Source organism: Clarias gariepinus, chromosome 9 (genome assembly GCF_024256425.1).
Source record: "Clarias gariepinus isolate MV-2021 ecotype Netherlands chromosome 9, CGAR_prim_01v2, whole genome shotgun sequence".
Classification (NCBI taxonomy): domain Eukaryota; kingdom Metazoa; phylum Chordata; class Actinopteri; order Siluriformes; family Clariidae; genus Clarias; species Clarias gariepinus.
Window position 1 is genome coordinate 29,863,542 of NC_071108.1, and position 23,853 is coordinate 29,887,394.

Here is a 23,853-nt window from a genome sequence, read left to right on the forward strand (position 1 = left end):
TTGGACGGCACGAAACGGCTTAATTGAGAAAATGAAAAATGTTCCTTCTCTCTGAGTCCTTCTTCATCTCTTAGTTTTTTTTATAGCAACATTTATGATCTTTGGTGGCAAAATTTCTCTCTCTCTCTCTCTCTCTCACTTACGCACACACAGTGGAAGCACGAGCCAAATATACTCACTGGGCACTTTATTAGGAATGCGTGACAATTTTAAGTAATTATCCAAACAATCGATATGGCATATGTGATTATTTAGGTATTTCTGTTTTCTCTTCTGTTGTTGGCCTGTTTCAAACTGTTTCCCAACTGCTGCTGAGTGCGTGAAGAGATGCGTGAAGAGTCCTGTCTGGGACTAACCGTCTCGTCACAGACCGAGATCACTTTTGAATTTTAATGCCAATGTTAAAGTTCTTGACCTGTGCTCTTGCAATATGTTCCATGAACGAGCAGGTGTTCCTAATAAAGTGATCAGGGAGTATAGTGTGTATAATTATTTATTCATTTTTTTCCTTGGTAGTTTTGTATCTAAATACCAACTCAGTCGGATAGCCATTATGCCCATAAACAGTCCTATTTGAAGCAAGTTTATCTGCAATTACTTGGGAGTTTTTTTGGATGCAGGTTTTTTAAATAATGTGTCCAGTAATAGGTTTTAGCTGCAACTGCACTAAGTCTGTAGTAAAGCATTACAGGGTTCAGGTACTGGGGTCACAGTGTCTCACATGCAGACACGTCCAGCAAATCTCATCGTCTCTAATAATCACTTTGTTTCCCGTCATATGGTTTATATCAGCCTTCCCTAGGTTCTTTCATCTCGGAGAGAGAGGTAGCAGCACGCAGTCATCGCCGCCGTGTTTGAGACGGAGCTTCTTGGTCGACACCACCAATGTGAGGGAGACTTAAAAAGACATAGCAAATACATTTATATCGTTCTGATGCTTGTAATAAGAGCGTGCGGAGACCAAAGGCGCGACACGTCGTTATCATGGGTTCTCACATCCCACCCCTTTAAAGTGCACACACAGTGTGACGGTAATGACAGAGAAGAAGCAGTAATAAGAGCTGGTGAGCCAACCTTCAGCAGCGGTCACAAACAAGCGTCCTGTTGAAAACCAGCGCTCTCTTATCATAAGAAGCCAACCTGCCATTTGTGTGTGTGTGTGTGTGTGTGTTCATGCTTGGAATAGAGAAAATACAATCCCTTTTAGAGTCTTGTTTTGCTTTTAAAAAACACCAATTATGTCTATACGTCATGGTTTGGTGCAAACAATTCAGAGTGGAGGCTGTTTTGCACAGCTTCTTTTTTTAGCAGGCCTGTTTTGGGCTTCCACCTGCTGCTTTTCCCAGTAATGTTTTGCTCATGAAAAGATTACATCTCTGGATTAATTTTTTTTTGCTCAAGTCAGATATTTTTGCCTTTCAATGCCAGCCTCGCTATGGCACCTGAAGGCATGAGGAGCATTGCAAACACATGCCTACCAAGCTCGTTTGTTTTTTTCTCAGATGGTCATAACCTGATTTATCTGTTCATATCTTCTGTTTAAAAGACAGGCATTTAAACTTAAATATCAGGAATCCTTGATGTACTGTTCCTTTGCTTGTTGCCTAAGGACTAGAGATGGGGGGGGGGGGTCGATTCGGTTGGATATTGTGATTCTTTTGTGTGGAAATTCTTTAATTACAAATCTTTTTTAATTATATATTTTTTATTTACAGATTACATTTGAGGTGATAAATTGTTGCCCTTTCTATAATCCTACAGGTGGCGTGCTCTAAACTATTCACACATTAGCAAGCAGCACAGCATCCTGTGTGGCTGCAAAGTGGCAAAGTACTTGCTAAAAATCTAAAACACCTAATATCGAATCAGGATATTTATAAAATACAAATCAAATCGGCTCTTGGATATCATTTATAAAATCATGTCATGTGGCCCTGATTGATTCCTGTCCCTACTGAGGACTCTCAGTTCTGCTTCCATGATTGGTTAGTGTTCTGAGTATGTACAGTACTGTATATATCCAGAGTGAGGAAAATGGCTCAGAAAATCACTTTGCACCTTTCACATTCAAGTTACCTCTTTTATTACACTAGGCAATCTACCTCATGAACAGTTAAATGTTCTTCTCACTGCGCAATAAAAATATATGCAATAGGTGCAATACTCCCTGACATTTATCTGACTTGCCGTATGTTGTCATTTTTGGAAGCTTCTGTCAATAAAACAAATTCCTTGTACATGCAAACGTACTTGGCAGTAAAGCTCTTTTTGATTTCTAAGTTTTGACCTGTTTTTGAATTAAATTTGTACTAATTTTGACATGAGACTGGTAATCCGCCTGCAGTCTCCAAGGCTTTCGTGAGTTCATTTATGTCCCGACTTTCACCCCAGTCACAAGCGATCACTCAGACTTGCTCAAGTCCTCTCTAAAACCTGGAGAAAAGATCCCAGTGTGGTGTCTTCAATCATCAATTATTGTCTGTTCCAGTCTCAGATCTGATTGGCTAATCGACTGCAAGGCAAGCCACTGGTTTATACCAACCTGCTGGTTTCTAATAATTTTTATAGTGACGAATTCTTAATAGACAAGTAGGGAGAAATCTTAATCGTCCTTGTAAGTCATGGTGTTTTGACAGAGCGAAGTCCTAAAATCCCCAAATCTGAAGAAATCAGTGTAGATGGATGTACAGTAATGTCCAGAATTTTTTTTTCTCACCAAATAATTTATCTAATTATTATTTTTTTATATTTAGAGCTAGACGTGTATCGAAGCCTTTTTGTGTGTTTCAGGAAGAGGGAGCGAGATCCTAAATCGTGTGTGTGTGTGTGTGTGTGTGTGTGTGTGTGTGTGTGTGGTTTCTTCATTGTGATACTAAACGAGCAAATAGCTCAATTATTACAACACACACTCGTTATTATAGACACTTATGCGTGCAGTTCATATCCGCAAGCAGATCCTATAAAAACCTGTCAGCGGCTTGAAAGCAGCCACAAGCGATTGCGTCTACATTCTTTACCCTTGCAGTAATTCAGCCGTTGCAAACAACCAATCAGCTGCTTGCATGTCGACAGTGTGACACAGTTTCTCCAGTTTGCTCAGACACCACTTCCTCCCCACCTCGACCAAATAATCTGTTATTTCTCTTTTTCTTCAGGTATAAGAAATGCTGTCACTTCCTGTTTCATCTCTCTCTCTCTCTCTCTCTCTCTCTCTCTGATTGCGTGCAGGTGAGACAGATACTCTGTTTTTCCTTCATGGGATTTGGGAAGAACAGTTCTGATTAAACTGATCAGCTAATCCTGGTTTCTCTCAACTCGGAAATTCAAGAGAAATCTTGTAATTACGAGTTGGGAATTAATCATGACACTCAGGTGTGAATTCATGTTCAATACATGATAGAGATCCAGCTAAGATGTTCCTGGATCAGTTAAATAGCTTCTTGGATATTAAAAGAAACTCTACATGGTTCATTTTTTCAGTTACAAATTATATGCACTTAGGCACTTTTTATAAGTAAGACTGAAACACCAGGATCCAAATCCGGAGAGCTGAGGTCCTGTGTGACGCTTCGTAACTTCCTCCATTACATAACAGCTTTGCTGCTTGGTTTGGAAAAGGAAGCGGTATGCATTTGTCAAAGGTTTTGACCACAGTTTTTTGGCGTGTGTGTGTGTGTCCTGGAGTTGTTTGGAGTCCATGATTGCGATGAGGATGGATTCTAATAGAGCAGACTGTGCTGTGCCATCCAGAGGAGAAGTTCGTTTTTGGATGTCGAAGTTTTTGTACAAGTCGCAGTCCAACACAAACACCACAGCACAAACGAATGTCCTGCTTCCAGCATTAATAATGATCACGACCCCTGTTAAGTGGTGAAGTCAGGCGTCTGATTTGTTTGGTCACGCAATTTAATCATAATGGTCACCTTATGGTCATATAATATAGCTGATGGGAAATGGGATGTGTTTTGGTAAGTGCACCCCTACAGTAAATTCTCTCTCTCTCTCTCTCTCTCTCTCTCTCTCTCTCTCTCTCTCTATACTATATACAGTATATATATATATATATATATATATATAATATTTATTTCTCTCTTTATCCTTTTGTATTTGGGTGAAACTTTCTTTTTCCTTAGCTTCCTTTGTTTGGGTTTTGTGCACATTCCATTCGAGCTTGTCTAGATCCTAACTGATTGCGAGGTTTGTCACCCAGCCTGTTAAGGAGGACTTGGCTTGTTATCAGATCAGGAAAACTGCTCGAGGGTTATGTTTTGATGTCAGACCAGTAACACAAGCAATGTGAAAGATGAGGTTTATGTGTAGTACTCTGGTCGACAGAAAGATGGAGATGGTGTCGAGTGTACATTTATGACCAGAGAAAGTTGTACTCCGTATTAAGGCAGTGTTAAAATCGCCAACCTGAGGTGACTCAAATCCTAACGTGGAACATATCTGATTTTATTGGGCTGTCTGAGTGCACAAATTCGATGTCTTCCAGTTCCAGTCACTTTTGACTTCAGATCGGAATTCGCACGACTTTTTGCCTCTGCACATGTGTAGGGAGCTCGCTGATGTCATCAGTCACCACCGACAGCGTGGGGATTTCATAGCATTTATGGCAACAGCTGCTTAAACAGCTAAAGCGAAACATCTGGCTTTCTTCCTTCTACCGGACTTCATCAAATACAGCCGATTAACTGCTTGCCGTCCTCCAGAGCAAAATCACAAGCATATTTTTTTGCTAAAATCGCAGCCATTGTTTAAAATGAATGGGGATGTTGCACAGATATACTGTATGACGTCTTTTAACCCAGATGGCGTATGGATGTGCGCATGTATGTCGTATCGCAAAGGACTGGCACATCCACAGTAGTGTCGGATAAGTCACTTATTATTATTATTATTATTATTATTATGAATGTGAACCGACATGACGTGCAAATCCATTCCGGCCAGAAAAAAAATCTGAATTGAATGTATCTTGTAGCGTAAAGTAGCCTTAGTGTTGGATGTTGCTTTAGTCCTAGATGGATGTAAATTTCAGAGCTGAGACGGACATCATCCAAGGTGTTAAACAACCTTCTTCAAAACAGCCATAACAGCTCAAGTCCTTAATTGAACGAAGGAAAGTCTCACCGAAGTCTAATTATACATGGTGAGGGTCTTCATGTTGAAGTTTACTGTATATGTATTATATACATTACATATATTATATGTAATATCAATCCCTATCATTTTTGATAAATTTTATAAATATAGTTTTTTTCAAGTAATATTTAACCTTAGAGAGATGATCATGATCTCTAAACTGGAATGAATACAAAAACTGTCATCCATCTGCTCCCAGGCCGATCAGGATGAGGCATCTCTATTTTTTTCGGTCGTGTTACCAAATTTTTTTTCTCATTCCTTTTCTCTCTCTTTTTTTTCTCTCGCCCTTGCCTTTTAGCACACAGTGAGCTTTTTCTGCTCTCTGTTTCTAGACAGTGCCTCTTGCATGGTGTGGGTGGGCATCCATGATAATCCCCCTGCGTGAGTGACACTGATTCTTGTCCTCACCTCAGCAAACTAAACCCAGAGAACACCGGATACTGCCGTTGTTCTCAGCCCTTTGGGTCCTGTTCAGCGTAGCAGTAATTAATGTTGACTCTGAGATGTGAGCGAGAGAGGGGGAAAGATGTACGTGTGTGTGTATATATAGGGAGAGAAAAATAGAAGGGGAGTTTTTTTTTGTTAGTTTGAGTTTGTTTTAGTAATGGTACTATATGGAGTAAGGGTAAAATTAACAGCTTTAACGTCTGGATATATTACTCTCTGGGGCGAGCGTCTGCCAAACAGCCACTCTGAATTTGGTTTCATGGCTTTGCGTAATAACAAAGTAGGGTTGAGGAACTTCCTTTACAAATTCCTTTTTAACCAAAGTTACTTACAAGTTGGTATATTAATTGATTTATACTATAGCAATTGTGGAAGATGAAAATGTCCTCTTTTCTACGCAAAAAAAATCTATTACTTTTATTGTGAGATTGAATGCCTGAATGAATGTTAAACCACTAAGTGAATAACATTAGATTCATCTTATGTTGGTACCAGTTATAGGGCAGGATGTATTTGGCAGCTAATTAAAAGTTCTTTCTCAAAGCTGATGAGTTGGAAGCAGGAAAAATTAGGTAAGTTTAAGGATCTAAACGACTTTGACAAGGGACTGTGGAACTGTGATGGCTAGACGACAGGCTGTAAGAGATTCTTTAAAATATATGGTACTGATCTGGGTGGGTTAGTTACCATCAAAAGTGCTCCAAGGAAGTACAAACAGCAGAGACGTGTGCCCTTAAGGCTCATGTTAGGAGCAAAGGCTAGACCAACTGGTCTGATCCCAGGAGAGAGCTACTGTAATACAAACTGTGTGTTCTCACACCCTAAGATCATGGCTAGAATTCAGATTTTCAACAGAGGATCACACTGTGCTGTGTTTGGCAAAGTGAGCCCATGCTGAATCCTGTCTTCTGTCAAAAGCGCCAATAGTGAGCGCATGAGCATCAAACTGCTGCACCATGGAGCAATGGAAGATAGTGGCCTGGTCTTTAAACTCCAAGCAAATAATGTTTCTCTCTTTTTAAAGTAGCTAATAAAATACAGTACAAAAAGAAAGAGCTTTACATTTACAGGACTGTACGAACACCCTGAGCTACACTGCATTTCTTCATATCTTGCTTCTAGAAGGTCGGCTTTCTTGCATTTTTAATGTAGCCTGGAGAAAAACCTCTCCAGCTTCCTAAAGGACTTTTTTTGGCCTCCTTTTACAGTCCAGTTCCTGTACCTGACCAGTCTCAAAGGAATGTTTTTGTTTGTTTAAGCCACACAATAAGCTATGAATCATTCAAGCATAAAAACATAACTAACTCGAAGCATGAACCAGATGACCGATGATCAGGCTAGTAATTAGTTTATTGGTGATGCTAAATGCTGAGTGGTTGGAAAAGATGAGGGGGGAAATGAGGTTGCTGCTATGGTTAATGCGTAACCATTTTTTAAATTGTGTATTTAGACACTTTGCAGCCTGTCACAGTCAAAAAAAAATTCTATTCTATGTATTTATTTATTCATTAAATTTAATATGAAGAAATTAGGGCTGTTCCACACTACTGTATGTGTATAAATGTAGTATCATCATTTGAATCTTTCCATATTGAATGAATAAAAGTCATTTGTCAAAAAAAAAGTTGAAGTAAATATTAAGTGGAAAACTTAAGTGGTAACGTACATAAGTTGCAAGTTATGTACTTGTGCAGGTAGGACCACCTGAAAAGGCATTTTTTAAACATGCTTTTATTATCAGAGGAACAGTAATGCACATCCTGGTTTAAAACACATTAAAATCACCACCTTAAAGTTAATTTTTATGTGCTCCTTTTCTCAGTGCTTGTTTTTTTTTTTCCTGTGGGGCCTGCCCTCTAGTGGTCAGATTGTACACTTGCAATCCCATTTACAAAACTTGTCAATGTCCTAGTTCCTTTCCTGGGTCCCACTGCTAATTGGTTAATCGCAGAGCAAGCGCACCCTAGTGAAGGTATCACTTAGACAGTCGAGCTTGTGTGTGCAGGTCTGCGTGTGTGCAGCTGCAATGTGTACATGTTGCAACTGTGCTCTGATCCCAGAACTGACATGTGAGCACCAGGCATGATGAAGTCCAGAGCCAAACATCTGGGAGCGAGTAAGCTCCATCTCTGTCATCTCATCCCAATCGCTTCCAGCGTGGATAGAAATGGATAGCAATCAGTACGCACCCGCTATCCCAACCTGGTACGATACGTGCACGCACGTATGTGTGTGAGTGAGCTTTGGCGCAGTGTGTGTGTGTGTGTATGGTTACATTGTAGGATTGATTCCAATAGAAGTGCTAAATGCCAGGAATGCAGATGAGCTTTCACTCACGCTGAGGCCCACAAAGCCGATGACAGAGCGAGCGCGCTTAAAGCCTTAGTCAGGATTCTAAGCCGATTTACTCGTCTTTTGAAGATGAGATTAACGTTAATGCCCTAATGTGTGCTTGCTCTCCGCAGGTGTGTGCGCCCAACTCTGCTCATTTTTTTTCCCACCTGATTTCTCTCTGTCCCTTTATCCAATTATCTCGGCTTTTATTATAACCCCTTTATCTGCTAGTGTGACAGAGAATTGTCGCTTAAGCTCATCCTCCCAACATGCGTCTGTCTGACGTAAAGGAATCTGCTTAAACAAAGCGAGAAAACACACAAACACTTTGCTGTAACTGTTGTAGTTGTTCTGTTGATTGGTGGTTGATTGGTGTGTTCTGGGCGTCCCGACAAGGGCTCCATATGCAAGAGGAATTAACACTTCTGATCTAAATGTCTTTAAAATATTTCTCTTTTTCTTATGAATGACAAAAGAGAACGTTTTGTAAATAGTTACAGTTTACTAAAACCTAGTTTATTATATCTCCCCTGCGTATGGAGACTTTTGTGGACGCCCTGTATTTCTGTAGTTTTACAATAACAGGCTGTCTAAGAATCGAGTTATCCAAACCGTTTTGGCTTTATATCCAGACAACTCTCGTCCCACCACACACACACACACACACACACACACACACACACACACACACACACACACAACTCTTGCCCTGTGATGTGCTCTAGCAGTTCTAAACTCTATCAGGTGCCTCACTACAGGGGGAAGGTTTTTTCTTTGGTATTTTTTGCTTTTATTCCTGTAATGAAACCATTAAATTAATTCTCTGCCTAAATCAAAGCGTAACCTTACAATGCTGCACAATTAATAATACAAAAATCTAAATCGCAATATGGAATTATGTAATCGCAAACTTTCATTACAGGTTATATACACAGTAAGGAATTTATGTGGAGTGTTTGTTTTTTGTTTTTTTCCTTAAATATCTTTTGGTGCGCTAAATAAATATTGGTAAACATCCTCTTAATGTTATTTGTACTATTATTTAGTGTTAAATACATTAACAATTGAATCCTACATGGTGCATTTAGTAGTTACATATTGCATTTTAAATCATAATTACAATGTGTCTAATTGCAGTATTTATTATTATTATTATTATTTATGAAATTGTTCACCTTATTGCATCATTAGCTAAAAGACAGACTTTTGGGGATTTCTACATATAAACAGCAAAAATAAACTTCATGGGGACACGCCAGATGTCAATGCAGTATCAAATCTTTCTGCATCTTATCACTGTGGGTACCAACATACAAAAGCAAGCTCTTACTTGTACACACACACAGCTAATCTGTATTATTTATGTTAATATAGACTGATGTCACCATATCTGCATGCTAAATGAAGTCACCGTTTTACATTCCTTTCGGTCTTCATCATTCGCTCCAGCTCGTTTGTAAAAAACCAAAAACTGATTGAACATTAGGCTGCACACATACTTTTCACTTAATGATGCTATGGATGGAAAGTTAAACCAGAGACTCTGAACCTAGTACTCAGCCTCCCCCCAGATGGTCCCGCTGGTTTTCCCCCAATCTTCCCAAGCCACATGTACCCAAATAATCGTGTAGGAAGTTAATAACTAACTACTGTTGGTTAACATGTCTTAGAACCTTGTTGTTGGAGATCAAAAGCTGCTCCCTGGAAAACATGGGGCTGCTGAAATGACAGTCTTTTATAAGAAAAATGTCTTTGGTTGTTTTCTGTCCTGTTCAGATGCTAATCATGCCGTGTATTTTGTGGGGTTTCAGGAGATTTCCACAGTGGACTTCCGCAGCAACTCCGTGTCCAGTCGAACTCCAACACCTCCTGAGCGCTACTCACCACACAGTCCGATCGAACGAGAGCCCATCTCCCCCCGCCGCAACAGGTATACACACACACACACACACGCGTACGCACACATCATGCTGTTCTTGTGATCATCAACTCTAACCTTAATTTCAATAAACACAAGAAAATGTTTTGTAGTTTTCAGTTGAGAGAATTATTACAATAAATAGTGTATGATTCTGTTCTGTGACTGATAAGTCACTTAATTCACTTATGCACACACACATCTTGTTGTTAGAGGGTGTGTTTCGTGTATTCAGTCTTACCTAATATGCTGATGTATTCTGTTACGGTCCGCTGATCGCCTCGGCCAGTCTAAAACCTTCCATCTTGGTCCTGATGAATTTTGTGTACATGTGTGATTTGGGTAGTTGTCCCACCAATTCATAAAGTTTCTTCCAGTTAGATTGGATGTATTTTTCTGACAGTGTTTTTGTAGATATTCTGCAGCTTCCATAATAATAGAGTTGCAGCAACCAGTATCGGGTAATCAGCAATTTCCACTTCAAGTCGGCTTTGATTGTCGTTTCAACCCTATACATTTAAATTTAGTACGCAGTAAAATAAAAAAAACGTCCCTCCAGGACCAAGGTGCTAGACACAACATGAATTAACAGCATAATTTAACTAAGTAGCTAACTAAAAAACCTAATTAGCTGGCTAGCTGAGACGAGACCGATTTGACATTTTAAAGTAACTGAAAAAAATATCCAAGTCCTATACGAAAGAGACAGATGTGCAATCAAAGAGTGACAACATGACACATTTCAATACTTTGTGGTAATGAGGTAGTGAGTTGAGGTAGCAGGAGGAGAGTTACAAGGTAGGCAGTAAATGAGTCGGTTTCAGAAGCCCATGCAAGCCTCAGCCACGACACTCCCTTCACTGCCCTCGACCCATGAGCTCATACGTTTTTAAATCATGAGAAGTTAAAAGAATCCGTTCTTTCTGCACACTTTGGCCTTTCCTTTACTAGCTGATTGAGGTAAATCTTGGTTCCAGAACTTTTGAGGCTTTAATTCCAATCTGGCTTTCTGATGATCACACACACTCAATAATAAACAATATTTTTTTAAATGTAATGAAATTATTTTGAAAAGGACTTCCTAGAGTCAGAGGGGTAAAGCTTTTTTTTTTTTTTTTTTTTTTAAACTTTCCTATGAATAAATAATAGAAATAGTTGATGTGCACATGAAATTGGATTTTTTTTTTTTTTTTTTTAACATTTAGTATATAATGTGGGGGTGGGGGGTGGGGGAGGGAATCAACTTTAGATTGATTAGAAAGTAGAGCTTATGTAATGATTCTTGCATTACAGTACATAAGCTCTACTTTGCATCTGGCCACATCACATCACTGCTTCATCATTTTCCTCTATCATCATTGCGCCCACGCCCTTGCACATCTCGTTAATTCCAATCTGGGTTTCTGTTTCTTCCTGGTTTGCATCTTGTGAAGCAACCTTTTTTTTTTTTTTTTTTTTTTTTTCATTCCTGCTCCCAAAGTTGTTTAGCTGTGGATTGTGATGTATTCACCGCTGCCTAGTGGAGGTCGTTGAGGTCATTGATGAGTTTCGGTTGTTGGTCCACCAAGCAGGTTTCTGTCCTTTTGTGCTCCTGTATTGGCCCCGCCCAGTGCCTGTGTGATGGTTCTGATCGATTCTTCCCTCTTTTCTCAGCTTCAAAATGGCTTAGTTTTTAATACCCAATGCAGTCTCTTCACATGCAAAACCCAGACTCAGACCAAGGGCTCAGACTTTCAGAGATATTTCGTTTGTTTAAATGATTCATCTAACATGGCACACCCGGGCAATAAGAAACTAAACGGTCGAGCGCCCCAATATTTGTGATCACTCGTAAAAAGTTCAGCTTGTAAAAGGTTTAAAGCAAATATGCCCTAGATGTTAAATATCAGGAAATAAAAACGAACAAAAGAATTGCCCCTGCTTTCTCAGTACTTTTAGAGAACACTGTAACTGTTGTTTTTTTTTTGTTTTTTTTGCCGTCTTTTTTCCCCCCGTTTTTCTCTCTCTGTAATGTTCTTGTAATTACCCGTTATTTCCTTTCCTTTGCTCATTCACCCTGTGCAACTGAAAAGAATTATTTCATTCCTTACCCCCAATCGGCCCTCTTCATACACACATATGTACAGTATACATATACAGTACATTCTGTACGCATTCTCCTGTAGCACACACTCCTCCAGCTCCGCCCCCACCCCTCCACTCAGCGTATAGAGTCCTCCTCTTTATACAGTGAGCCTACACCAGAGTCACACCTTTTTAGACAGAAACTCTCCGTTTACTGTAGCTCAGCAAAGGGGCGTGTGTTTGTGTGTAAATAAGCATAAGCTTACATGTGAGTGTGCGTGCACTTTTGAGTCAGCTTGAGGTGGGTGTGTGTGTGCGTGAGGCTGCCACTGCAGACTGTTCGGTCCTAGCTGTGAAGGATTTACTCTGTGTCTTTGAGGTAAGTGTGTAAATTTTATCTAGCAGGGGTTTATAGGCGTAACATGTGGACAGCACAATGTTTGGCTTGTCCTTTATCAGCAGACTGTTTAGGATTTTTTTTTTTTTTTTCGGAAGCCTGTTTAGCTAGGTGTGTGTACATGAGATTACAATCATGCACTTACAGACTCAAGTAGATCCAGGACAATAAAAGTCCTCCAGATAAACAAAAATGTATGTTCTGTAAGGTATTAATCTGATTTATTTATTTTTCATCTGGATGACTTCTATTGTCCTGGATCTGCTTGCTTGTTTTTTTTTCCCCTGTCCTTCTGTCTGGACGCCTGTCACACCATGCCATTCTTACCCTTGCTTCTGATATTGATGGGCGTCTGTATGTTCTTGTGGATTTCCATGCTGTACCTTACCATGTCAGGGCAGAAAGCGAGTGAAGGAGGAGCGACAGGAGAGGAAAGGGATAGCTTCAGAGTCGTCCCCCCCCCAAAAAAAGGAGGGGGGTGAGGTTTCCTTTGGAGTCTGTGGATCTGGATTCAATTTTGGGGCTTTGGCTGCGTATTCGGTCCGGATCTAAAAATTTACAGCTGATCTCATCCTCTTGACTATTCATTTATTTATCTTTCACATCTTGTTCCGTGTAATTCATTGGTTCACCCATCTCTGTCTATATCTAAAACTTCATTATTTCTCTTTGTATACGTCTCTTTGCATATGCATTCATCTCGATATTTATTTCTGTAGCTGGCATCGCTTTGTCTAGATCGTGTTTTATATACAGTATATAAATATACAGTATATATTACACATGTTAATATTACACTGTTCTCTTTTCCCCTTAGCTTTCATCTGTTATCTAACCTATGTTTTTCACTCTGTTCATATCACCCAATTATACTATCCTATGACACAGTCTCCTGTAACAGTCTTTGTTATATATTGTATACCAAAGTACTGATGAATTCTCAAATCTGATTGGTCAGAAGGTGTTTTAATTTTCCTTGGGAGCAGCTCATACAGAAGTTACATCTGTTTTTTATTAAGGCGGATGCTCAACATACATGGACTATACTACTAACTCTAGAATAAACTTCTTTTTGGAAAGGAGTCTCCAGAGTCAGAGAGGTAAAAGTTTTTATATATATATATATATATATATATATATATATATATATATATATATATATAAATATATAGAAAAAGTAAATCATTACTCTGAGAAAGTCGTTACATTGGCTCTGCTTTGCATCTGGCCACATCACACCACTGCATTATCTTTTTCCTCTATCAGCATTGGCCGTGAGCATTCCAGCTCTCGCACATCTGCCCGAGCAGGCGAGTAATGTCAGACATTTCAGCAGTGCTCATCGCATGTTGTCAGAGCCTTTCACCTTTCCCTGGTTGTTCGTTCTTTTCTTTTTGTCCCTCATCACGCCTCCCCCTTCTGGTTTCGAGCTTTGATCTCCCTCTCTACATGTACTGTACCACGATGGTTTCTCATTCCAACTTTTCAACAGCCAGATCTCACAGAGAAGGCATGTACACAAGGGAAAAAAACATGCAAAGTATTGGCTACTTGTTGTGCAGGTTTCTACAGGTGACGATCACACCCATATACGAAACCTTACCTCTGTCTTTGGAGCAGACGCAGACTTGACATGTCCACGTGGACAAAAGACAAAATTAGTTTCTACTGGTCCCCAACATGACATTCCCTGGTTTTTACTTTCCCCTGGAGCTTTACTTAAGTATGTAGATATTGTAAAATGTTTTTTCTGAAGAGTTTTCCACACTAGTGTTTTACTGCAGCACTACTGTTACTGTCAGAAATGCAATTTTAGAAAATTAAGCAACAGACCAATCAGAATCCAGAATTCAGTAGCATTTTAGTATAAAGCTGTATATAAAACATCACCTTTTTCCTTTCTTCTCTGGGTCTATTATTAATGCCAACTACTCAAAGAGGGGGAAAAGGCGAGGTTGTTCCTGCGTGTGTTTAGATAAATACTGTCAAACTAAAACCAGCCGTGTCCTTAGGATCAGGACGAACAAGTTTACACAGTATGCACATGTGTGCTAGCCACAGGCTGTTTGTTCTTTGTGGAAAGGCAGTAGCCTGCTCATAAAATCATTCCAATTAGTCCCCTGCATGTGTTCAGCATTTACACCAACCATAACCTGTAATTTTAGTTCAGCAGCACGGCACTGAAGAAAGCCCTCATAAATTTACTCCGGACCAGTGATTACAACCGCCTCTAATCATCTCTCCACACACTCCACTTCCATTTGCGTTACCTGAAACTTGCTGTAAGCTGTAGGCATTAAAGTAGTAATGATGGGAAGTTAAAGATGACTGAACGAAGACTAGAATCATGTGGAGGGTAAATATAATGTTGTGACGGTTAAAAATTCTTGATCATAGGTCAGTTGTTTAGTTGAAGCGAGGATAAAGAATCCACGGTGAGAAAGAATCAGTGTGACATCGGAGAACTTAAATCCCTGAAAGACAAAAGCGTCACCCTGTGGACACCCACACTAGAGTTGTGACGGTGGCAGGTTGCACTGATTGGGCGGTTTGCTCACCGCATGGTTACCAAATACTTCCATGTAATTCTTAAATACTAGTTAAACTGCCTTTTCTGTCTGTTAAGACTGCTAGCCCAAATTCCCAACGATTTTTGAAATGTACAGATTGAAATCAGATTGTTTTCATGTTGTCTAAACAGTAAAAGCCCTCAGTGTATTTGCAAAAATCGGATTCAGTATAAACCACATCTTGGAGGGGGTTTGAAATCAGATTCGTAAAGTTGTGTATCAATCCAGTCTACCCCATTTGAAACGGATTTTAAACTCTCGGTCATTCACGACATCATGCAGGCGTTCATGTGTTGTGAACATAGATCCATGGTTAAAAAAATAGCAGGAAGACAGTGGAAGAAAAAGAGATTAAGCCAGCTGCACTTCTAATTTTGTAAAAAGTTACGTATGCTATAGGAGGTCGCAAAGGACCTTTTTCAGCTTTTGGCACTATTGGCACAAAGTAAAAAATTTAACAAAAGTGTTAAATTTCCAATGCAGCTAAATAAACCATGTTTTCAGAAAGAACAGCTGTAGTATGGAAATGTAGAACAATAGTCCCAGGACAGAGGATGAAGTGAAATGTCTGAGCACTTTAGGGGATGCATCAGTACAGGCAAAGCTACAGTGGAGGGAATGTCCAGAAACGGCGATTAAATGAGGAAATATGCTGCATGCAGGCCTCTGGGGTTGTTACTACAGCAACCAATGCAGATAGGTCAGCAACGTGGCTATGATCATTTGGGTTGCCAGTCAGAACAGAGCCAAATCCATACTGATGACTTTCAAATAACAGTGTGGTCCGTCAGTTCCAAAAGTCAGATTTGTGCAACAGAACAGATTGGCCTGCAGTCTGAACAAGGCATTAGTCATGTGGTTCTCTTCCCTTTGGTGTCCAGCCATGACATGACGGACTGGGTGTCATAACCCCCCTCCCAAATCATAGAAAGGAAACCTGAATGTGTAAGCGGTGAAAACACTTACAGTACGTCGTTACTCCTGCTCCTTCTAGCATGTTCATAACTTTATCATGACGCGCACAGAAGAAAACAGCAATACTGAACAGAACTAAATGACAGAGCTGTCTATTTTTGGCTAAGCTGTGCTGCGCTCTGGCATGCTAGCTGGATTTTAAGAACAATGTGATAAATACTGACAGAGTAAAAGAGGGTTTAAAAATGACATTCTCAAAACAAAAAAAAAATGTGTTTTTTTTCTTCTTCTATGTGCAGGGACGTGACCGAATTAGGGAGGATAATGGACAAAAGTCTTCCTTAAATTTCACTCCTTTTTTTAATTCCCACACTGTTTCCAAATGGCTGACGAATTCCATGGTGCTGTGAACAGTTTAACCAATAATAAAAGTAAACACCCACTTATTTTACCAGACAGATTGATTCCAAACTGACGTTTACTGCAGGTGACTACATGAAACTCAAACATTATGCACACAGCAGTTTCAGGAAACAAGGAATGAAGGTCGTCCAGTACAGACGGTTTATTCATTTAAAAATTAATACAGACTTAACTCACACGAGCATGAGGATGGAACAGTTCGGTAACTCGAACTTCACTGGATTTCTGGTTAGCATAAAATTAGTGCTGGCGAGAAGGTTGTTCTCAGGCATTTCTCAAAGGACTCTTGTTCCAAACACTGGAGGAAATGGTTTGAAACAAACACATGTTTTCAAAGGAAAGGGGCCAAGCAGTGATTACCGAATCTGTGCTTTTTGTCTTTTCTTTTTCTAAGAACTTTTCTATGAACACTTGTTCAAATGGCTGGATTACATTATTAAAGGCTTCTCTTATGTCAGTCCTTCCTTATCTATAAGATGAATGAGCAGATTAATATTGTTGGAGTGATCTGTAGTGTAATAGTCTAATGCTTGAAGATGACTGGTTTGTTTCTTTTAAATACTAAAAATTCTGATTAAGACTTATTAGGGGAAACCATAAAACTAAAATGAGCAACCATTGAATAATTCAACCTTCAAACCATACATCATAGTTATTGGCTGCATTATAGTTCCAAGTGCTGTTTCAGTGTCTGTAGCCTGAATGCCCCTTTGAGGAACGGCATTTATTTATTTATTTATTTACTTTAGCCAATCAAAACACAGGGAAATGCTTATGCTTGAAATTTTATTAAATATTTCACACCTGTCTTCATGCATTTCACACCTGCATTTCTGACCAACAAAATAAATTGTATATGTGTTGATTCATGATGCAATTATCAATATCTAAAATATATAAAAGTTATTTAAAAAGTATATAAAAGGGGGTGGGAGTGGACTTGGTCTCTACTTGTATGATGTCACAATAGGGATTGGCTTGATTAAGCTCTGGCCCATACAAAAAATGTAAAAAGTGATGAACATAAGTGAAGTTTTTTTTTTTTTTTGGGTCCCTTTTAATATTCCACTCAATGCTTTTTTTAAAATAAAATTATTACAAAGTTCTAAACTGAGGTGTGTTCATTCTGAAATTTATTTATTTTTTGCTACTGAGCGCTGCTTCAATTAATCAAATGATTATGCAGATGTACAGTATAGGTGAGTCCAGAGTTTGATGAATGAAAAAGTAAAATGCATTTCTTCTTGTTTCCCAGGACTTTCACTGGCCTTTTTTTTTTTTATGTGTTTTTAGCTTGCATTTATGAATACCTGTCTGTCTGTAAGGGGTGGATAGAGGTCTTATCGGTCTTTAACATGTTGATCTGCAGTCTGTATGTGCAGTAGAAACTACGCAGACGTACAGGCTTTTCCATGAGCCAGACTTTATGGGATGGGGTTATAAAAAAAGATCTCTGCTTTAGGTCCTGTTCTCCCACAGCACTCATTTCCTTTTGTCTTATATGTAGCTGCAGTGTTGCTAAACTTTATGAATAGAAATGTCCATCATTTTAGTAAGCTTGCACTACTGTTTTAGCGCTGATACTGATCCGTCTGTTTAATGAGTTAGATTTCAGACAACGGATTCAATTGCTTTATTTACCCTCTGTCCTTTTGTCTGTGTCTGTCAGCTCGGACTTTGCGATGCAGCGGTTTGATCGTGAATCAGAGGTGTACAAGATGATCCAGGAGAACAAGGAGTCGCGTGCGGCTCCTCGCCAGTCCAACACCTTCAGAATGCTGCAAGAGGTGCTGGAGGCTGATGAGAAAGGTAAACCATCTCTCTCTCTCTTTGCCTGCATTAGTTGCTCAACCACTCCATTGTGTAAAATTCAATGTTATAATGATTGACTGAGTTTAACTTGGCTTAATAAAGCTTGCAGCTAAAGTCCATGCTTGGCCCTGATCCACTTCCGGTGTTCTTTTTTCTGGACCACCACCAGTCAGTATTATCACTAGCGCTTGGTGGCTATAAAACTATAAATGCCGGGGATGTGTTGGGCGTATCGATGTTCCCTGCATAACAATTGCTTGTACAAAATCCTTGCGGACTTTGACGCAAACCACAGATCCAGATGGAATTTATTATATCAGTCTGTTTTTACTATATCTAAAGTAGGGCTGACCTTCGTCTATCAGCTATGTGCTTTTAGTGGGTTTCTGTCTGACATCTTAATCTTCTGAACGAAGAGTGGAGTGGGAAGATGTCTGACCAGTTCTCATATCCTATATAAATAAAAGAGAGGTTTTGTCTGTACATTGGACAGAACTCGCTCTTTCAATGATATCTTTGCATTTTATTAATTGGAGGACCTGAGACCAGTTTCAGAAAAAAATTTCTCTGTATTTGCCTGAAGTTAAACCTGCACCTTAAATAAAATCAAAATATTGAGTAAAAGCAATATTATGAACAGTTATGTGCCAGATTTAAAAATCTACTGTACTTTACAATAAGCTACTTGCTCAATGTAAACACATACCTGCGCCAATAGATTTTAATTTAAAAAACTAAAGTGAATATTTCTACTGGGTTTAGTTTTTAAGTGAATCTTTTGACACACTGCAACCGTTGTTGGACAAAATGTAATCTTTATCCGTTCTACTGAATCTGTGATTCCTTCTCCAATTACCAAACAGGGAGTGTATTTGGCTGACGATAAAAGAGGTTCAACTTGGCATAAACAAGGCGTAAACATAAACCTTTCTATATCCTCTCATTCAAGATGAAATGTCAGTAGATTTGAAATCTTGCCGTAAACTTGGTACATTTAGCCACCGGTTCAGTGGAAACTAATACCATTACTGTATATAACGTCAGACCAAACTAAATTTTGTGAGATTTTTGTTGCAGGTAGAAATTGTATGTGAGCTTTTGTAAAAAATGTGGGTACTTTTTTTTTTTGTTTGTTTTTTTTGTAAATTGTAAAGCTGATCAGCTTATTATTAGCTTGAACTTTTTTTTTTTTATTATTATTATTACAACAAATGTTCCATTACCGACGGCTACTTCAGCAACAAGATATAAATAAAAGTAAAACCCAAAGTTGAGAATTTTAAATGATTTTTTTTTTTCCCCTCTACGGTCAGTTAAATTCACTATTAATCATGTTTATTTTTTTGTGGTCGATAACATTATGAACTGTATCGAAGTACAATCAGTTCACCAGATGCTTAAACATGTGATCAACACCTTACAAATGAGTGTGACACAACCTTTATGATTTAGTTTCAAATGTGTTTGTGTATAAAATGTTCTGGTTTGTTTTGTTTGTTTGTTTTTTTAATAGAGGCCGCGGTCATGTTTCCGGGGAAGCTTTCACCAAACCCACCAAAACCGACGTCTTCTGTCGCCGGGGTCCAGAAACACCACACCTGTGAAAAATGCGGCAACAACATTGTGTAAGTGAGAACACTCTAAAACCATTCAGTAAATACATACATACATGCATACATACATCCTGTTAATGTATACAGCAACACGCGCAAGTCCTAACACGCAGCAAAGAGGCGGTTAACTCCCAAACACATGATGTGCCCTGGCCTGTTGCTGTGGTGTGTGCATTTATTGCCTAATTAGAGATTAATAAGTGTGTAATAGAGCGCATAGTTGTTGGATTAAGCCTGGGGCAAGAACTGGTCTCATAATTTATTTGCGTTTATGGGCTTCATACAACAGTGAGAATGAGCAACAGAGCAGTGTCATACTGGCTAACATGGAGATTGCGTGTGAAGAACTTTATTTAAAAAAAAAAAAAGAAGGCGGTGTAATGGTGTGACAGCATGTGTCGCACAGTACAGTATATATACGTTTAGTGACCTGAATGCATGTATAAAATGGAACATTTCGGTGGACACAGCAGCCATGTTTTTTGTTTATGTTCACACCACCAGCCTAAAGTGACTCAAAGTCACTCATCAATAATTTAAATTTTTTTTTATGACTGACTGAATGCAAAAATGTGAAATCTGAAGTTTTTCAGATTGGAATTAATTTTATATATGGTCCTAGATTTGAGGTATACAGTATCTGATATGTGGTCATCCAGAGACATCTGGCTTTCTTTTTTTTTCTGAACCTCATCTACAGCTGACTAACTGCTCGCCGTCCTCCAGAGTGTATTTTTGCACAAATCGCATCCATTGTTTGGAATGAATGTGTGGGCTCACAAATATGTTTTAACCCAGATAGTGCAAGCAAAGACATTTCGATATGCGCACTCGTGCCGTTTCACAGGACAGACGCTTCCACGATAAGAGACGGATAAAAGCCACTTCGCCATGATGTACAAATCTTATCCTATGTGCCTTATAATGTGAACACAGCCTTAGTTACATTACAATAAGAGCATACACCTTCAGTATCCTAAAAGTCTGTTAATAAATTGATTTTAAAAGGTGACTTTAATGTAAGGAATTTGCATTTGTGTGTAATGTGTTCCAGCACCCAGGCGGTAAGGATCACGGACGAGCGTTTCCGCCACCCCGAGTGCTACACGTGCACAGATTGCGGCCTCAACCTGAAGATGCGCGGCCATTTCTGGGTGGACAACGAGCTGTTCTGCGAGAAGCACGCGCGACAGCGCTATCAGGGGCCTGGTGCTGGTTACCGCCATCCCATCTCCCCTCAGCACTAAGGGCCCCTTCACACTCTCACTCGCTCACTTCATCCGGCACAGACAACACAGCGAACTCTGAGTAACCTGCACAGAGCACACAGCTGCTTCTTGCCTTAGAGAACCTTCTACATCTTTAGCTGTGTGCAAACCATACTAGCTGTTGTGACTCTAAAGGGAAATGAGGAGGTGTATAAAGCATAAAGTATCCTACACATTAAACCTTACCTGCCAGTTTTCTACACATTGTATTTGGCTTTTTGTTTCATTTAAACTTCTTTCATGTTTAGTTGGGTTTCATGGAAATCTAGACCCGGGATCTGCTTCATCACTTATTGACATATTTATCACAAGGATTGTATCGTGCACATGGGACTGGTTTCCATCGTGTGTTTGTGTGTGGAGTCGGATTTAATTTAGGTTATGTTTTTCGAACGATGCATAAAGCGATGTGGAAAGTATCTTGCTGTTTATATACTGTATGCAGAAACACGCACAGAAAAACACACACACTCTCCTACAAGCATATCCATTTAATCCAGGGCTGCTCACACAGTATTGACCTGCAGCGGTTATAGCCAAGCATCCAGTGTATTCACTTTAAAGGTTTTGGGCAGCCTTGATTTATCCTTTTTTTTTTTTTCCATTTATGTTTTTTTCTTTTTCATCTACAAGGGAATTGTATTTCAATGCAATAGGAGCAACAATGCTTGTGTAAATATTTGTATTTTCTCTTTAAATGGTTAAATATATATATAGAATGATAGCGGACAGGGTTGTATGTGTGTTTTTGTGCATGTCAAACTTGATGCGGAGTACACAACACTTTAATGTGGCAAAAATAAAAGAATGAACTATATAAAATTAGTTTATTATTTTGTTAATAGTGGCCATCACACAAGTGGCTTTTTTTCCCCCTCTTTACACACAGAACTCTACCACTGGTGACTTGTTTGTATGATTTCAGAAACATTGTGTTCGGGATTGTAACTCATTACCTTTTTTTTTTTTTTTTTTCATTTTCAAATATAAAATTTGCTCATGTAAATGACTGCGTGAGTGATTAGTTCTGTTTGGCTTGTTAACTGCAGATTTAAAATGATTACCATTGATTGATTATACTGTACACGGGTAAGTAAAAAAATAATCCATGTTCTTGGGCCGGAACACACTTGGAGAGCTCAGACGCCCCTAATTGTCTCATCCCTTTCCTCCGTGTTCTAGGTCCGAGTGGCGAAGTGGTATAGCCCTATCATCCGGAGATCGCGAGTTCGATTCCCGCGTGATGCTGTAACCTCTCGCAGTCTAGAGAGACCTGATTGGCCGAGCTCTCTCAGAGGGGAGGGATTAGCCAATCAGGGGCGTCTAAGCTCTCCAAGTGTGTTAGGCCGCCTAAAATTATATATATTTTTTTTTACTAGATATTACGTAATTTTATTTGATTTTCAAAATAGGAGTTTAAGTACTCCGCCCCCAATTGTATATGAGCGAGTAGTTGGAAAAGATGCAGTCGGCTGGTGTCACGTGGCTCGGAGGAAACACGTGATGGTCTTCGGCCGGCTGGCGTCACATAGTTTGAAGGAAACGTGATGGTCTTCAGCCCTCCGGACTGAGTGGTAGTAGTAACCTTAATGTGGGAGCCCCCTAGTGATGGGGAGAAATTTAATACGACTAAATTAGTGAGAAAATCGAGGGAAAAAAATTCGCGTTCTGCCTGCAGAATGTAATTGAGTTAACTTTTATAAATATTTTGACATAATATTCTTGCTTTTCAATATACTTTGTCAACAAGCATCCGTATTCCCTCGTTAAAAAATGTTCAGGCTGAGCTTGCGAGCCACGAATCAACCGCTGTCTTTAGTTCTCCTTTAGTTCCTCGTAGGGCTGGGGACCAAACGTGTGAAAGTCAGACAGAGCGAGATCTATAGGAAGGATGCTTTAACACCTCAAACGAAGCTTTGCAGAAGTGTCGATGCCTTTAGATAGCGGTCCTCTGCATTTAACCTGAAGTTTAGACTTAAGCTCTTTAATAACCATCTCACTGTAACGAGTGCTGTTGATTGTTGAAACTCAAAAAACTGTAAGCATCAAATTTTCCCACTGATGGTTGACTTTTTCTCGGTTGACGATTGAGGATGTTTTCGTTCCATACTCTGCCGGTTTGCAGATATCCAAACACTTCTGTTTCTGCTTTGTTTTGTCACCTGACACACCCTCTTTCGTGCAAATCACAAGTGGGGCATCCATTTTTGCTCGCACCTCAGTTACAAAAGAACTGATTTAACACGTTCACACCTGTACAGCAGTGAATGGGGCGACAGTAGCCTTGAACGAAAGGCACTGATGAGACGACAGAAGTTTTAATATAACGAGTGTGGCTAATTTGTGACTACAAATAAGGAATCTGCACACGATATTAATATAGTATTTTCTCAGGAGATTCCTGCGACAGCATGCAGCATACATGAAAGCATCTCGTCCTATTTGTGGCATTTTTATACACATGATGTCACTGTTCTGTGGTTTCTTGCACAGTTTCAAAGCATGACATGTTGATTTTTTTTTTTCCTTTCCCATAAGAGTCGGTTGGTTGCAAAATATCATTTGCTAGTAGAATGTTTGATCTTAAAGCAAGTACAGTTTTTTTGGAACTGGGTTTAATATTTTTCTTTGTAGAATATTGATACACAATAAGAAAGTTGCCTCTGTATGCTGTATATTTAAGATACCCTTTGAAGTTAAGTCAAAATTAAAAGTTAATCCTTTATTGCTAGGATGTTTTCTGATCCTTCTTTTCCTTTCTTTGTTAATCTTTATTATTTAAAGAAGTCTGTAATTTAAGAAGTATATCGCTTCCTTTCCAAGTCACTTGGCGTTACTCAGACTTTATGTAATTCATTGTTGCTTTTGAACTCTCCTTCTCATTTGATCACTAGAGGGCCACATAGGCGCTGTAATGCAGGAGCGGTAACACAAACCTTAATCA

The 23,853-nt window shown here is 39.3% G+C and overlaps 1 protein-coding gene across 2 annotated transcripts in view; it reads left to right on the forward strand.

Annotated features, from left to right (window-relative positions):
• Window positions 1-21,501, forward strand: part of pdlim2 (PDZ and LIM domain 2 (mystique)) — a 66,218-nt gene extending 44,717 nt beyond the window's left edge. For both annotated transcript variants that reach the window (XM_053503121.1, XM_053503120.1), the window contains exons 7-10: window positions 9,741-9,859; window positions 17,886-18,025; window positions 19,542-19,653; window positions 20,696-21,501. In XM_053503121.1, coding sequence (XP_053359096.1) covers window positions 9,741-9,859; window positions 17,886-18,025; window positions 19,542-19,653; window positions 20,696-20,888 — 564 coding nt within the window. In that variant the 3' untranslated portion in view covers window positions 20,889-21,501. The remainder of the gene's footprint in view (window positions 1-9,740; window positions 9,860-17,885; window positions 18,026-19,541; window positions 19,654-20,695) is intronic.
• Window positions 21,502-23,853: the final 2,352 nt, after the last annotated feature.